A 17,612-nucleotide genomic window follows, 5' to 3' on the forward strand; every position below is an offset into this window, starting at 1 on the left:
GTCTCCTTTACATGGATGTGCCTTTTGTGTGTGTGTGTGTGTGTGTGTTCACACACATCAACCGTGTCAAAACTCAAGTCACCAAGCCTCAGTCAATTTGGCGATGCCAGAGAAGCCCTGCTGAAGTCGGAGTGATCCCTGTGTGCATACAGTGTAACCAGGAGAGGGTAGAGAAGCAGTGACCAAATAGCGTGTGTGTGTATGTTTGCATGTGTGCTGGTGAGGACCACGATGGACTGAATAGAGGCTGCTGTTTTAACTCTGATTTTATATGGGGTTTTGTTTTGACTCCTGAGGTTTGGTTTCCCTTGGACAGTTTCCAGAGACTACAAGGCCTGCTTCTCCTCAGCTCTCCTGCGAGGCCGACGTGAAGGGCCCTGCAAAGCTCTGTGATTGGATTTCAGTCCTGATCTGGTTGTTTTGTGTTGTAAACAGGACATTAAAGACAGGGGAGACGGTGAGCTAATGAGTCTTTGTGTCAGTGTATGCACGGGGTGGGGTGGTGGGGTGTTTGTGTGGTTTTCAGGCTTTATCTTCTGCATCCTCCACTGTGGCGTAACACACCCAGCTAAGAAGAGGAACTAAAACTCCGTAGTACCCTGATGACATATAGTACACACACATGTAAACACAGAACGTGCAACTGAAAAAGACATGAGTGTGGTTTACTCAGTGTGGGCTGGATGGTGTCTTGCAATACTTCCGCCCAGAGCTTGGAAAAAAAAAAAAACTCCTGTTCCCCCAAACAAAAATAACCATTTTAATTACTATGGTTGTGCTATGGTGCAGCCACAGCACGGCTGGCAGGACCCGGCTGAGGTGGCACCGGCCACTGGGGATGGGGACATGGTCTGGGCTGGCCTCCAGGGAAATTACAGGGTGGTGTGGAGGAAGGGGGGGGGCCTGAAGCCTGCCTCCACTCCCTGCTGTCAGCCCAGAGAGCTACTGTTTGCAGCTAGCTAGCTCGTCTCTGTTTCATCTTCGCCCTCTGGAGATAATTGGAGATGTACTCTGTGTAAACATATTTTTTGTTTCAAAGTTAGTTTCATTGTTTCAGTCAGAAGAACTGTGTATCTGCCCAGCATGCAAACAAATACATTTTAGTTTTTCTTTTTTAAATAACATTCTTAAAGTGGACTCAATTTTAATTTTCTGTTGTTTCTTACATTCTTATGCTTCTGTTCTCTCTCTAACCTTTTCAGCCATCTCTTGTCTTCCTTTTCTCTTTTTCTCTCCACCCAGCAATCCCTCCTTTCTCCCTCTCCTCTCTCAGTATGTGCTCTGATTACCTCTCCAAACTGGCAATAAGTTGATTGCTTTACAGAGATGATGTAAGCCTCTGCCCTAGGGTACATCAGGTTGGATTTCTCCTGCTTTATCTTGTAAAGCCTAAATTAACAGCTGGTTTGGTTGGAGTTCTCCTGGATCTGACTAAAGGATTAGGCTTGGTTCTCATGCGAGTCAATCCGGTTTGATTTATTGCAGGTCTATCAAAAAAGATCAATGGGAGTCCTTTTGAAAGTAAATCCTTAATCGCTCTTTGCACTTACGTGTCATCATTGTGAATTTTTTTCCCTCCCTTCTATCTCTTGCTCTCTCCTTTCTCCATTTCTCACTCCCTAATTCTTATTCTTTCCTTACACCATTGCCTCGTCTGTTTTCATTTTTTTTTCTTTCTCCTTCTACACCCCACCCAACCCAATCTGTGGTACTGATCTGTCTTTGTCGATGGTATCATGGTGAAATGCCGATTTTTCTCTGTTCTCATTAGTTATCCATCGGGGCAAGGCAGCCCTAAGCATGGTATTAGCATCCTCTAGTTGTGATCACAACCGAAATGAGACCCTGCTGCTGCCGCCCTTGTTTGTCTTCACCCAAACTTCACCTTAATCATAGCCCGTCTTTTCTCCACATTAGGCTTGTCACTCACTTCTGTCTCTAGGTTACCTAGGAAGTTGAAGAATTTATATGTATTGTTGTCATAGCCTTGGACAATCCAGTCAATATTTGTGAATGCAAACTCCTCCATTGAGGTTGAAATGGCCATGCTAGTGAAAGTGAATATGAGAAAACCCATGGGGATGTTTGTGTTACAAGGGTACATTTTTTTGGTACTCTATGAAGCTGATTTACATGTTGTGATTAAAAAACAAACAAAAACACTAAATCAGCAGAGCATCCACAGATTTCACCTTCTGAACACATTACTTTTTCAAATCTCACTTCTCTGCTCATTGGTTTTGGGAGAGTGAGTTGTTGGAGACGCGTTGAACTCGAATATAATCGGCATCAGGCAAAAAAATCCAGTATCGTTTGGACTTTATCTTCCTTCATCTTCTTGCGTTTTCATTCCCTCCATGCCTAGATGCATGGTAACATATGAAATGTGCTAAACTGATTCCAATAACATAATCCTAACCTTTTAGTCATCTCACATATTGGAATTCTGAGCGCTTATTTTCTTGCACATTCAAGTGCACATACTTCCCTGTCGACAAAATTATATAACACTCAAACAACACCCTGCTGCATATTTTCTTCCAGACATTTGTAAAGTGACCTGGCAGCTGTTGAGAAGTGAGGAAGGAGGGGTTAAGATCTCACTAAGGTTTATATTCTTTTTCCTACTCCAGCTTTCCCTTTCTCCACTCTTTCTGTCTCTCAGTCACTTTCTCTTATTCCACAACAACAGGACTCATTATATGTATCTTCAGCACCCCACTCCTCATTTTCTCCTACTCTTTCCTCCATCTCCCAAGGCAATGACGTTCAGTGAATCAGTAATTGATTGATACAACCAGTAGGACAGACCGAAGGGCTAGATGGATGGACAAACTGCGTTAATGGCGCCGATGACATGTAGCCTACATCGTGGTGGCTCCTCCTAAGTTTCTCCTCCCTATACACCCAACACCCATATTTCTCTCGAGGATTTCCTGTGACTCTGAATACTCTGGAGTCTATTTTTCCACTGTTGTGTGAATGTGCATGGGGCAGAGGGAGGTGAACGTGCTCAGGGTCGATCGATGTCAAATTCAGGTGTGTCCTCCTGGCATGCTTGGTGAGCTGTATGGCTGGCAGACCTGGGGGTGGAGGTGTGGGAGGGGTTGTGGAGTGGTGGATGTTGGGAGTGTGTGAGGGGGGGTGAGATCGACGGGATACGTGGGAAGGAAGGGCTTGCTGTCAGCCAGCTGGACCTCTTAATCCTACAGCCTTGGGGAAAGGGTGTGTGAGCGTGTGTGTGTCTGTGTTTGTGTGTATTGTGTTTGTCTCATAGAGATTTGTCAAGTTTAGCACACCTCTGCTCCCCTCTTTGGCCCAGCTGAGCCCACAGTGTGAGTGTGTGTTGTGCGATTGTTTGTGCTCCAGTGAGAGACAACCAGGATTTCATGTGCACTGTGTTTACTGTAGTCCTCGCTTTAACGGCACACTGTATATTTATGTCGAGACGACACAGCCTCTCGCCCCCTTGATGTCGGAGAGGCGCAGGGGGTTGGTGTGAGTTGGAAGTGGGGGGGGAGTTGTGAGAGCAACAAACACTGCCAGCACCCCCTGCTCCGCCCTATCCCATCCCCTGCCTTCTTCCCCAGCCTTCTCCCGGTATCAAACGCCTGTTCTCTAAAACTTGTGTGCGTGCGCTTTATCCTGCTCTACGTCATAGTGTAACTAACTGGCTGATTGCGTCATCCCCTTGTTATTCATTAGACACAAAACATACTATTTAGCAACATTCCATGCAAGCTTTCTCTCTTTCTCCACAGCTCTCTCTCTCTCTCTCTCTCTCTCGCTCTCTCTCTTTCTCTCTGCCCCACTGTCTCTCTTTTGGCGTAGACTTTTGCATATATCACAGGCTGGCAGGCTAAGAGCTTGGGACTTCCCCACGCCACACTCCAAGCCTTTGATCCTTTGCTTTGGAGGTAACATCAAAAGGAGAGGCATAGAAAGGCAGCTACTACTGTGAAGTTCAATGTTCAACTTGATGGCTTGGCTGAGGGCTTTTTCTAGCCCCCTCCCTCCTCCCTGCTGCTCCTCGATCCCTTCGCTGCATCCTCAGCTGACAAAAACACACAGTTTGTAGCCAAGGGTTTTTTTTGTGCCTCTGACCTCACCTCCATAGAACCTATCTGGCAAAAAACAAGACCTCCTCCCTGTAAAAACTCAAATATACAGATGGTGTACACAAAGATGCAGTCGTTTCTTTTTGATGGTGTGGTAAAAGGTGCAGTTGCAGCGCCCGGCCCTTCCCTTTCTCTCTGTTTCTTGCACTTGCTGTGTGGATGACATGCAGCATCCTATATTGCAGCTGGTTGCATCAATGCCAAGCCAGGCCCATTGCCGCAGCGGTGGTGGATAGGTTAGCAGGAGGAAAAGGGCATCACACCATATTGTTTTCTGCAAGCCCTCTCTGTATGGATCCATACTCTCTACGTCACATCTTTTGAATGTGAGAAAAAGTGCGTGTCAGAAAATGCTCAGAGGAGAAGAAAGACCTTCTCTCTGCTTTTTTTCAACTGCTTTGGTTGCTATGTTGACATGGGGCACATTAAACTTGCAATGATTCGTTCACAGGAAAACATACGTTTTTCATAATGAATGCCTCAACTGAGTTTCGTATGCAAACTCTCTAAATTAAGGAAGTATCAGATGAAGCCGTGCATTCCAGGTCAAAGCCAAGCTTTTCTGTGGTGTAGTCAACGGTATTTAAATGACACAGACGTGATAAGGCGATCCAGAAAGCTGAGGTGCTCCACTAAATGCTTTTTCGTCTTTTATGAGCTTCCCTGTCTGACTGTGCCAATTAGCAAAGGCGTGTGGCCTGCTTTTCTTCTCCTCTTTTTCTCTTTTTTTCTCCCCTGCTCCAACTCTCTTTCTAGATAGACATTTTCTATCATGCTCCCGCAGACACACACACACCGACGTACACACACCAAGCACACGTTTGGTGTATCATTAGCTTAGTGTGCGGGGAGGCGTGCGAGCCCGGGCTCTCCCCTGCCTTATCTCCATGTCAATCACAGCGTGTGTGTGAACATCAGTTGTAATGATCTCCATCCAGCCTGTCGGTGCGTGTTAGCGCCTGGCTTCCCTCGCCCCCGGAGCAAGCCGTTCCCTAGCTAATAGATGCAAAATTAAGCTGATCAATAGATGGCCTCAGCTCATTATTGACATGTTATCGCGGCGTGGGATTTTTGTGCGGGGGTTTTATACAGAGCTAGATGCAAGGCAGGAGGAGCAAAAAAAAGTTAGCTGTCTTCTCCAAATGGCTCAGGCCACTTTATTTCAACCCTGCAATGATATTACATTAAGCTAATTTATTCTTACTCAGTCTTATGCACTTAATGTTTTAGATGCTAAAGCCGTTGTCTATTTATATAACTTGTCCTATTGGAAGAGTAATCACCTGCTCGGTGGTAGGAAATGAGATGGAGACTTTGTAAAACACCATATTAAAGATTCATCAATAATTGGCATGTGTGCTGCTGTTTGTGTTGCGGGGGAGGAGGGTGGAGGGGGGGCTCTTATGGACGGATCACCATGTGATTGAGCTAAGTGGTAATTAACCATGAGAGAGGTGTGTGTGTGTGTGTTTGTGTGTGTCTTTCTGAGGCTGTGTTTTCAGGTGTACTGTGTGTATGCAGATGAAGATGCATGTGCTGCTCTGTGTCAGAAAAGGTGGGGATACAGAGGGTAGGGTGTGAGTGGAGGTGGGGGGCATCACTGGCAGAGTTGATTTGGAGGTGAGTGCTAGGGGCATGTGGTCAGGTTATGGAGGGACGGGGTGGTGAGAGCCACCCACTCTGGCCCGAGCTACACTGCTGCATCCCCTGACCCTCCTCGGGTCTTATTGTCATGGAGGCATCTCCCATTTTAATGAGTTCCAATAACCAAGCCCTTATTACTTATTTATCCATTAAGCTACCGTGGCAAAGCGGCAGTACCCCACTGTGTGAGTTTGCATGTAATTGCTTGTGTGGGAAATTTTTTTTCCATCCGTCATGCACGATATCATAGTTAATACCATGTTTCGTAACAACAATAATAGGTTAGGTTAAAACTAAATGAGCCTAATATAGATATCTTAAAGGTGATGAACTAGCCTAGTTGGTTGGGTTACAAATCCATAACCTGAAACCATATTTGAGATTTGAGTTGAATCCCCAAATTCCTGAGCTCTAGGTATGCTGCGGGAGTAGGCCTCATGAATATGGAGGCTGAACTGCTTCAAGGTGTATGTGCAAGTGTGAAAGAGACACAAAACAGACTGAATGTTTGTTGGTTTCCTATGATGCTTTTGTGAAGATTAATTGCCTGTTGGTATGTGTGTGTAATGCCTTCAATATAATGTTTTCTGACTGATGAATATGTTTAGGTGAAATTGTGTGATAGCGTGCAGTGTTTTCAGAATATTGGAAGTCTTTGTGAAGCCTGAGAGTGTACACATTCTCTCCCTCTGAGGCATGTTTCATAGCTTCCTTATATCCAGTCTACCGTTTAACTAATTCATAGTGAACTCTCACAGAACAAAACCAGACACCCAACATCAAGGGCAGCGTATAGTTCTCCTCCAGCACAATGCCAAATACAGCACTCTCCAGCAGAACGTGGGCGCTGCAATCAGCTTACTTTTCTCCCTCAGCAGAGCTCAGCTGCTGTTCACCTTTTTAACTCTCCCCTCCGTGCCACAGACCATGCTTCCTGCAAACAAAGGTAAGCATGTAGTAAGCATATGAGTTGCCCAACCTCTTCTCCTCTCTTCCCCTGGCTTGGCTTTGTGTAAGGGGCTCAGACACACCTACGCCTGCAGACATGCCTGTTCACCTCCATGTAGCCTCCAAGTAGGTCAGTGTGTACAAGACTCCAACCAGGAAGGTCCAGGACCTGATCTTTGACCTGTCAATCCATCAGACTACTTCCACTCAGCTGTGGAGCCTCTATTGACGACCATTAATATGATGATAATTTAATTATACAGAATATAAGAATGGACACAAATCACAATTACTGTGAATACCCAGACTAAGGTAATAGTTCAAGCAGATGTTTACATGGATCTCAGTAATCTGATGATAAATTATGAAGATGATGTGCGGTAGCCTGCAAAGTAATATGACAAAAAATACATCGGGAAATAGCGTATCTAGAAAAACCTTCTCAAAGGCAACTGGATCTGTTTTAACCTTGAAGATGTTTCACCACTCATCCAAGATTAGTTTTCAGAATTGAGAAGTGTGCAAAATGTCCTCAAGTGAAAACCAGTAAATCCAGTTGCCTTTGACTTAGGACATCTAGATCACCTGTTACCTGGATGCCTGAAAATATTCATAGGGAGGAAAGTAGAGGGACTTGTTTATCATGTTGATTTGATAGAGCACCGTAATACAAACATTTTGTTGTTTTTTATCAGTTACATAAAAGATGTTTTGGTGTCACCGCAAAAGCATCATCTGTGCCACTTTTACACTTTTATTTTTAAAATAACTGTGCACTTTGCATCCCAATATCTTTTTAGCCTTTGTGGCGGGAACACAAAATCAAAACACAAAAAATAACCAGACTAGGGAGTATTGACGAGTAATCCCTCTCCATTAGTTAATTGAGTTAACTGTGATTACAACCCTAATAGAAGCAATAATCAGAGCTTCCAGCCTCATAACATGAAACCCACTCAGTTTGTCGCCCTATTGATTATGGAAGCCAATGAGAGTACCCCAAAGCCCAAGTTATATTTGTGTCAGAGTAAAGGGAAAGCAAGAAAGAGGAAGAGTCACTCAGATGGAATAGCAGCGAGTGTAGCTCTGTGAAGCAGGCGAAACACCTGAAAGCAAAGGCATTCTGCAGCAGAGCCTGATGCTAAAGGTGCCAGAGTGCCTGTTCATTAGCGGGGCTGATGGAAGACCAGCTAGCTCCTGCTGGCCTTCACCCTCCCTGCCACAATATTTATAGAGCAGCCAAGAGATACTCTTAGTGACACAGGGAGAGGGACAGTGGGAAAGGGGGAGGGGGTGCATAAGTCAGAAATGGAACACTGTTTACTTTCTGAGGCTTGTTGAGAAGTTGGTGTGTTTTGGACTGCAATCACGTCACCCTCACACTTCCTTTGAGATCACTGTATGAGCATCCAGGTGTGTGTAATCTTTGCTGTTGTCTTTCATCATCCAATCAAATTTTTTGACAATTTTGTCTCCTTGTGATTGTTGTAGAAAAATGTGTTGGCTACGTCTTGCACAATCCTTTGAAACTTTCCGGCCAATCAGCTGGTGTTTGAACAGCACATTTGTCCACACTTGCTAAGTAAACAGTGTCACAGCAAAGCCATACTTATGTCATGAACCAGTGTTTAAGAGAGCGAAACTAACTTCCAGAACAGGCCAGATAAAAGTGTTCACTGAAATAAGTTTAAAGAAAGGACACCAAACTGATTAAAGTTAAAAACTAAGCAATTCTCGCCTTTTTTGTCAAAGACTGCAATACTTTCTGAGATATTATGAACAATAGTAGTTTCACAAGCCTGTTTCTACAGCCTCATTTTAAGGGGTGAGTAAAGTCTGAGTTGGGTGGAGAGGAAGGAGAGGTCATGTGCACATTCCCCTTGTGGAAAAAAGGCTTATGAAAGTGTCACAGTGAGTTTTTCTGTAAGAAAGAGAGAGAAGGAGAGTTTGAGGTGGATATTGTCGGCAAAGGGGGTAGGGGTAGGAGGTAAGGTTTTGGATCAGGTTGGCGGCCCCAGTGCTGTCAGGGCCAGAGGAACCCCCAAGCGGTTCTGGCTTTGGAGTAAATATGGGCCCAGCGGACCCCTTCCCGCCCCAGGGCACGCAAACCCTAGGCCTTCCCACCTTTCACTTTTATTTTCCTAGTTGCAAAATGCCTCTGGCTATCAGAGCAGGTGGGGTGTTTTTTCTGTAATATTTACTCATAAAATGTGCATTAGTAGTACCAAAGCAGCCATGATGGAGCCTCTTGTGTCGGCTAACTTTCTCCCAGTTTAGTCAAGTAATTCTTGTGCTACTTCCATTCGCTTTACAGTACTCCCATTCCTCCAAAGACATGTACTGTACACAGAAACAGTCACAACAATGTATCACATAGCCGAGTGGGCTGGTGATTTCTTTTTTAACCAGGGAGATTTCAAAGGCTCTGTGTTGCATTGAGGTTCTCCCTCCCTCAATTACAGAAAATTACTTTCCCCTCCTCAACAAATTACGTGTTTATATGAGCAAGTGTTTGCTTCTCCTCTTGCACCTGTGAGTGAGGACAAAGACTGCTGGCAATATCCGCAACTGATCAAGTCAATATGCTCAGATCTCATTTTTAAAGGGATAAAATTGTAGTAAAAAAAAACTGGATGGACTAATCTTTTAAGCTCTGTGCAGTTTACTTGCAGAGCTTTGAATGGGCTCCTCTTACTAGCCTTGATCATTTCAGACTTAAATAAAGCTCTTTATAGTAGCAGTCTGATTGGTGTAATCTGCAAGCTGTCAATCCCATCTCTGAGCGCTCTCCCAGAGGAGCTGCCAGGCCTGTCGACCAGAGGATGTTCAAATGTGGGTGAGCATTGTTGTTCAGGTGTAAATGAGTGAGTAAGCATGTAAAGTATGTTTGGGGGGGGGGTCACTGTGAATGTACATGTGTTATCTCCATACACTGCCTTTGTTGCCTGTGTAGAGCTATGCCATGTCTGTGATATGAGGCGGCTACAGATGGGTTGAAGATCTGCCGGACTCTCTAGAGCAACACCCAGCATCCATATGCTGACTCTAAACCCAAGCTGCTATCTGTCTGTCTGTCTGTGCCTGTCTCCCCTCCTTTCTCACATTGCTCACATGGCTGGAATGCTTGATGGAGCCCCAGCGGTCCCCATCATCTGCCCCATGGTTCCCTGCTGGAAAGTGGACCAGTGTTTGGGAGCCACATTGGCACATAAGGAGCTCTGTTTGTTTGATTGCTCTGAAGCCCTCTGCTCTTAATCCAAAACAAAACGAACAAACCGTGCGGTGGCTGCTGCTCCAGCCGCCAGGCTGCATGTAATAAACACATCAGATGGGGGCTTGATGGAAAAGGAGCTGGTTGTTGACCAGAAACAGGCGGAACAATCCTGTACTTTCTGTGTCTGTCATTCATACTAAAAAATTTATGAGTAAGACTTCTCCCCCCTTCCTTGTCAATAGCATGTATTGACATCTGGTTAATGTTTGATAGGATGTGGAAAAAATTGTTTCTTTTTGGGAGGATCAGAGTCTAACACTGGCACCAGGAAGGAGTGTTTTAGGCCAAATTGCTTCTTTGCCAGCTTGTTGAATTAGTAACAACAGTGGTGGAAGCCGGTGTGTAGACGTGTGAGGATGACATGTGAGCGCTCAGGATGCCCTTCCATTTGTCTCCAGCCTACATCCCCTCTGCCACGAGCTGTGACACTGGGTCCAGGGCCCCAGCTTGTTTTCATTGCGATGACAGTCAGTCTGGATCTGGGTTAACACTCTGTAGCTCATAACATGCCAGACCTTGGTGCAGCAGCAGTCACTCACATATGGGTGAGTGGTCCAGCATGCAAGTAGAAAGCACCCGCTATAGTAAAAAAAATTGGGCTGAAAGTAGCAGATTAATTTATCAGAGATCAACAGAGAATTAACCATCAAAAAATATGACATTCAATTAAGTAATTCGTGAAGCAAAATAACTATATTGGCTCTGGTTTCTTTAATGGATATATTTGGGTTTTGGACAGTTGGTCAGACAAGACAAGCAATTTGAATACATCACCTTGGGCTCTGGGAACTCGGGGCATATTTAGCTGTTTTCTGACTGATTTTATTGACTAAACGGATAATTGAACAGAAAAAGAACAGATAAAATAATCAATAAGGCAAATAATCATTAGTCATAGCCCTTGTAAACAGCTCCCACCCCCCACCAACAACCCTTGTCTTGTGCTTGTGAAAGCAGTAGAGGACAGAAAAATCAGGACAGTGAGAGTGAGTTCATCCCTCTGTAAGGATTTAGAGGACTCCCTTGTCTTTCACTTCATCAGAGACAATTGAGTCATTCAGCTCCCATTGTGGGGCTGGCCAGGCGAGGAGGGGCGCAGGGTAGGGGAAGAAAACGGGGGGAGGGCTGAAAGGGTGAAGGGAGAAGGAGAAGCCGTCTGCTGCACAAGCCAGAGCACAACCACTGGGTGGCTCTTACAGGGTGGGGGTCTGTCAAGGGGGGCTGCTTAATGTTTGTGTGTATGGGGAGGGGGGCAGGAAGAGAGACAGAGGAGAAGAGAGAGTTATCCTGGAACTCTGGAGCAATTTGTCACATTGGAATGGCTCTTGAGTTACCCGGGGGGCCCCCTCATAGCAGGAGGGTTTTCAGGTCGCAGAGTGGGGAGCAGGGAGGGGCTTGGGGCAACAGAGAGGGGTCAGAGGTCATGGCCTACTCATGCCCAGGCGGTGTGTCCGTTAGCAGGACAGGCGGGCGGGTGAAGAGAGAGAAGGAAGGCCAAGAAGGGGGTGGCCGGAAAACCCGGTGCTTGCCAGGGCTCCGTTTTCCTTGGCATGCTTGTAAAACCTGCAGGAGAGATTAGTGTGTGAGAACATTTGCAATAGCAGGGCTGAAGTGGAGCCACTTGTCAGGGCATGCGCTGCGGCACCCTCCCTCCCTCCCTCTGCAATCTTTCAATGTCTCTCTACCCCATTGCCACACTCAGGGGTGTCACCTTCACGCTCTTTACCCACCTACTCAGAATGTCCTCTTGCTCGACCCCCTTCTCCGGCTGCAGCTGTGTTCGAATATTTGCATGTGTGAGCATGTGGGCACACGCACATGCGATGGCAGGACTTTCCCATGACTGTATTCACAATTTATCCCCCTTCTCTCCAGCACTGCCCTGTCTTCTAGCCCCTCTGGCACCAATGGACACTGTCTTGAATTACCTCATAGACAGCAGCCCCGTCACTCTCTTCCTCCTCTTTTACTGTTAGAACACCACCCCCTCTCCTCCTCCTCTCTCCCCTTCATGGCAATTAATACCCAGTGTGGGGGGTCCATAAAAACCCACAAGACCTCAACTCTGGAGTTTTTACAACCGTTCCTTTTTCCACTCTCAGGACATACAAACAAGCATAAACAAGCCCAGTTTTTTAGCAGTAAAAGCCATCTTGGGGTCATAAATGAGTGGTAGTCTTTTTCCTTTCACAGGCTGTAACTGAGGACATGGATTCAATAACTCCCTCCAGCGTCTACCACTGGCAGGCACCCCACAGTGAACTCTTCGCTAATTACCACTGATTTAGACACAGTCTCAGGAAGGGTCGCGACACACTCACTCTGACCAGCTCTGCCACACATACAGAACACACACACACACACGCATACAAACTAGCGGTCACCCTTGCTGGATGGCAACACAAAGAAATTGAATCTAGTGTACCTGCATCACCATACAACTGCCAGACTGCTACCAGAGAGCCATAGCTTAGTTCCCTCTGCACTTCATAGACTGTTAGAGGACTGGATGATGGTTGTGCTGAAGTTATAATTTATAAAACAGCAATACCTAAACTTTTTGTCACCAAGTGCCAAAATCTGATCCTGGGCTCTGGGCCAATAATGATGAACCTCTTAGGTCTTATGCCATTATTGCAAAGAAGCACATGATCTCAATCACTCATGAAATATAATTTAATAGTATTCAGATATGTTGAAGTGAAGCAACAAACTCCAAACGTAGATATCAGATGGTAAGAGAAGAAAGTCACTCCAGTGTTTAGATTTCTCGATCATGTTGAAGGTTTATGTCCAAATGGCATCATAGGCCCAGATCCAAGAACAAGTTGACCCATTAGACTGTTTAGGGGGATATCTGGTGTGTAATAGAGCAGCTTATAATAATATAGAGTTTACCCCATACCCATTTTAATGACTCTGCTTTTGGGTTACCAAGTATTTGTGGCACCAAGGTTTCAAAATACCATACTATTACCCATAGCCAGCACCAGTGATTGTTCCTGTTCTTTCATTTGGTATCTTGAGACAAACCTGTTCTATCGCCTATTTGAGTGTGTGAACCTTTAATAGTCTTTGTCAGTAAAGGCTTTTTATTTGATGTAATTTTTTTTTTAGATCAAACCATTTTAATTGCCCCCAAATCCAGGGAACTGCCATCACCTAGGTAGCCATAGAGGCTAATATCTGAATGTAATGCAAGCAGTTTTTCAAAGGTCACTGGTTTTATACTTTTTACAGCTGTTGCCCCTGATATTCACTTCCTCAATAGTTTTCCTTCTTCTCAATTTCTAGGCCCTTCACCTTAGTACGGTACCCATTCCAAAGGCCTCAGAACTGAAAGAGTTGCTGTGACCGCTTTCACTCAAATTAGGTGGCTGTGACATTGATAAGCAGAGTCTGGGCCACATAGTGTAGCAAGGTCAACACGAGGCATTCAATGGCTGACAAATAAAATAATTTGCTGTATGGCCACAGAGTAGTTTTCATTTTCATATGAATCTGTCCAAAGTATTTTTCAATGACAGTAGATTTAGATATTTGCCATGTTTTATTATGATCGAATATATATGAAGATGAGTACACTTGCGTTTCCTGTTTGTTTTAGGAAGAGGTACAAGGTAGACCATTTTAGGTAGAACAGTCAACTCAGCACATGTCATCAAATTAAAAGGACTCCACCCAGTTTATAACAGAGACAGATGTTTCTCATGACCCTTGTTTCTGCTTATCTGTCTTTCTGCGCTTTTGTGTGTGTGTGTGTGTGTGTATGTGTGTGAGAGAGAGAGAGGGAGATTTCTGATAGAGGCCAAATCAATCATTTATGGGAGCAGTCAGGAGGCTTAGCCTCAGAGGAGCATGGTGAGACGCCATGCTTTAACCTCTTTATGGGTTCCAATAAAAGTCACATTTATGATATTAGGTCATCTTAAAGGCCTGAGCTGTGTACAGTACTACCCAAAACCTCTGCCCTCCCCCAACTCCAAACTAGTGACTTAATGAAGTCACTCGTCAGCTACTTTACAAAAAACTAAAAAAACTAAAGTTTTAGAATTCCTGCTCACTGTGAAGGAGCCTGGCTACTAAAGGAATTTTTTTTTGCTGTGTATTTCAGAAAAATGCGTAATTTGGTTTACACTTCTCCTGCTGGACTCTTGGATGCATGCTTCAGGCCATCCTCATTCCATCCACCATCCGCCTTAAGATCTTTATTTGCTTTTCCATGTTTTTGAGTTTCCACACTCATACACCCGTCAAGAAATGTCGTCTCCCTTTTTTGTCTTATTTTTAATTTGTTCTTTTGGTTTTTGCTTTCTGCATTGTTAACATGTTTTGTTTGTTTCTTTCCATTCTGTTTCCTTTCTGCCATTCAGTACCTACAGATGAAATGGCCCCTGCTAGATGTTCAACCAGGAGGTCTTCAAAGTAGACAAGCACTTAAAGATGCCAGGTCCCCGTCACCGGCACACATCGTTGTAAGTAACACTCTGCTCGGTACTTTTCCTCTTTCACCAGCTCTTCCTCTCTTATTCATGACATAAAGACAAACTCTGCTTTTCTTCTCTCATCCTTCCTGAAAACATCTCCAGTGTTAAAGTCCTCCCCTTTTCCCCATGAATGGATGTTTTGACTGGAAAAATGCATATTTGTTTGCATTTACCCTTAAATCACAGTCACTAACACATCCAGTCAGTTTTATGTAAACTTGTTCTTTTATATGTGTAAATTTTGACAATGAAAGTTTTGTGGATCCCAGAAAGTAAAGCTTTTCTCTGTTAGTGAGCGATCAGTAGGCGAATGGCACAGGGGGCTGCCACTGTGGCAGGTGCAGCAGTTGTTCTTTGGACAGCCAGGTCGCCTGTAATCCCAGAGAAAATGGTAACTCCCAGCCCAGCCTTGTGCTGAGGTAAATGATTATGGAAGACTGGTCTCATGTTGACAACTTTTTCATGAGAATGAGCTAATGCTGGGCATTTCAGGGAAGTGTGGGCGTTCCTTCAACATTGATTACCCTATCAATGGAGTTGGAGGAGTAGTCTGCCAGGAGAGTTGGCTGGACAGTAATAGAGGCATATGCAGTATATACACATAACAGAGCATCCACCCCAGGCATGTCAATATCTAAGAGGCTAGCAGCTCTAGAATGACCAGTCGAACGTGAACTTAGTAGTTAGCCAAAGGCATAAAGTTTTCAGGAGGTCAGCGGAAAGGTTGAACATAGGGAGGTGTACGTATGTGGTCGTAGGGTTAGCGAGCCAGGAAAATCAATGAGAGTGGGGATTGAGCAGAATTAGTGAGGTGATCATGATTGCCCTGGGCCATTATTGGCACAGTAGTTACTTTTGTTTTGGAGTCGTGCATCTTCTGCATATTGTTATGAAAATGAAAATTTGAGAAGTGCATAACGATTTTAGATGGAGTTGCCTTCCAAGTTTTTATGCTCATGAATACAATATCTCCTGTGGTAACAGTTCAGTGCTGGAGCTAATAATACACTGCTGACCCTTTTTGTTTATGCACTCTGTGCAACAACACAGTTAGTAGTCGTCATGGCTCTGGAGCTCACACAGAAGGTAGTGATGATTTTTATCACAGAAATTACACTGTCAAGACACAGTGTCTCTCTGAGTCTCATTTGACATTTGATCAGTTCAGTTACTTTTATAGTCTCTAATAAATACCATCTCAAACAGTTACTCAAAAGTTGGCGAGCCAAGGCCTCCTCGGTATTTTGCCTGTTTAAGTTAAGCATGTCTTAAAATAGCAGGAGTCGACAAGGCTGTTTATTTGAAACAGAAACCTTGTCAAAAGTTGTGCTTAAGACAAAGAGCTAGCGATGACAGAGTTATTCTGAACAAAACAAGCCCAGCTAAGGCCCTCCTTATCATTCCCTGCGATGCTAGTGTTATTTTTATACCAAAGAGTTCAGGGGCCTCTTCTTACTCTGTTATTTTAGGAGACGCTGAGAAAAGAGTCCCAACTCCTATGAAGTCATTAAACTGGTCGTAGGCAGCAAAATCTGCAGGTAAATACTTCAGGTTTTATCCTGCTATGAGTCATATGGCTGTAAATACTTACCACCTCACATCCACGTAAGCGCCTGCTGTACAATTCATTTTAAAAGGAAGTTTGAGAACAACAGTAAAGTGTAATGGTTGCAGCTCCAACTTTTTAGAATGCATTAGTGACGCCATAACACATTTTATATACAATTCTATAATGTAATATATATTTTTTAATTAGATTGCTCAAATACGAGTAGGGTGCTAAATTGATCTATAATTATAACAAAACACGTATGGGTTTTACTTTTGGAAACATAAATGTAAGCATCTTTTTTTCACAATGTACACAGAAAGTTGTAATACAAACCGTGTAATACAAAGCATGCAACACTTACAGACTTGGAACAAACATGCAACACCAGCAACTCAAAACAGAAACTGGCTGTGGGGCGAAAACAAACTTGAAACAACAAAGATGGACAACCAGTCAGATGGAAGAAATAAGCTTGCACATTTCTGAAGCATAGACCCATTCACAACAACACAATGTAGTGACTGTAATACAAAATACTGAGCAACAATGTGTTTTGAACATGTGTTAATAACTACAAAACTTTCCAATGCTATGAAAATGAAAATCCCACCGAACATACAGAAAGTACGAGTTTGTGATATCATGTCAGCTGAAGCTGAAGCTCAGTTTAAAGTAACCCTAAATTGTGTACAATGATTTAACAGTAACAGAAAATTGCCAGAACTTCTGTGAGAACAGTAAGTTTAAATGCTTACAGTATGCGTATTACCTCCATTGTGAGGTTATGTTAAAAAACACTATGTAATGAAATCCACTGGATTAATGTTACATTTTCGGCACAGATAGGCCTTGGGCCAAGGAACAACAGATTTGATTTGGAAATTAGGTCCTAAGGCAATTTTAGCCAAAACTAAGAATTAAGTTAAGAAATTCTAAAGGCATCTTTGCATGGTCAAAAAAAAACTGTTGGATTTGATGATAAATAACTCAATCTGAAAATTAAATTAACCTTCTGGTTTCTTTCTTTGTGCTTTAGTTATAAGCAGAAAACGTATGCAAAGGCAGAATGGAGCACTATTAAACGCATATCCTGATACTGTTCAGTGTCCTAGTACTGACACTGATCAATATCAGAGAATACAGTATATTGTAATATTTGTGCTCATATTGCCCAGTCCTAGTGTGATCTGTTTGATAGAGTACACAGGCTGGTAAGATCAGAGGCATTGCAGCATCGCTGCATAGGCACACATCTCGCCGTTCGCACAAGTGATAAAATTGAATGTGAAATGCAACTTGTATTGTTGCCGCTCCTACCATCCTGCTCCATCATCCACCTCTGACTGAGAGGCAAGTGTGATTAAATGTTTCCTTGGTTTGCATCATACTGGCTGTTGTACATATAGAAAAGACAGATTACTGTGGACAGCATCGTGAATGCCAATGATAACCCAACACGGATTCCCGCTGGTGTCACTCAATCAGTCAAGCTTTTTTATTTTTTTATTTTACTACAAGATGTAGGCCTGTATGTTCAAGTACGTGATCCCCTTATCAATAAATTGGGCTGTAAAAGGCAGTTTCTTTTT

At 43.9% G+C, this 17,612-nt stretch overlaps 1 protein-coding gene across 1 annotated transcript in view; it reads left to right on the plus strand.

Moving 5' to 3' along the window:
- Positions 1 to 17,612, plus strand: part of tcf7l2 (transcription factor 7 like 2) — an 88,650-nt gene that overhangs the window by 15,669 nt on the left and 55,369 nt on the right. Inside the window, 1 exon segment of the mRNA XM_044178257.1 lies at positions 14,358 to 14,459. Coding sequence (XP_044034192.1) covers positions 14,358 to 14,459 — 102 coding nt within the window.

Source organism: Siniperca chuatsi, linkage group LG20 (genome assembly GCF_020085105.1).
Source record: "Siniperca chuatsi isolate FFG_IHB_CAS linkage group LG20, ASM2008510v1, whole genome shotgun sequence".
NCBI lineage: Eukaryota > Metazoa > Chordata > Actinopteri > Centrarchiformes > Sinipercidae > Siniperca > Siniperca chuatsi.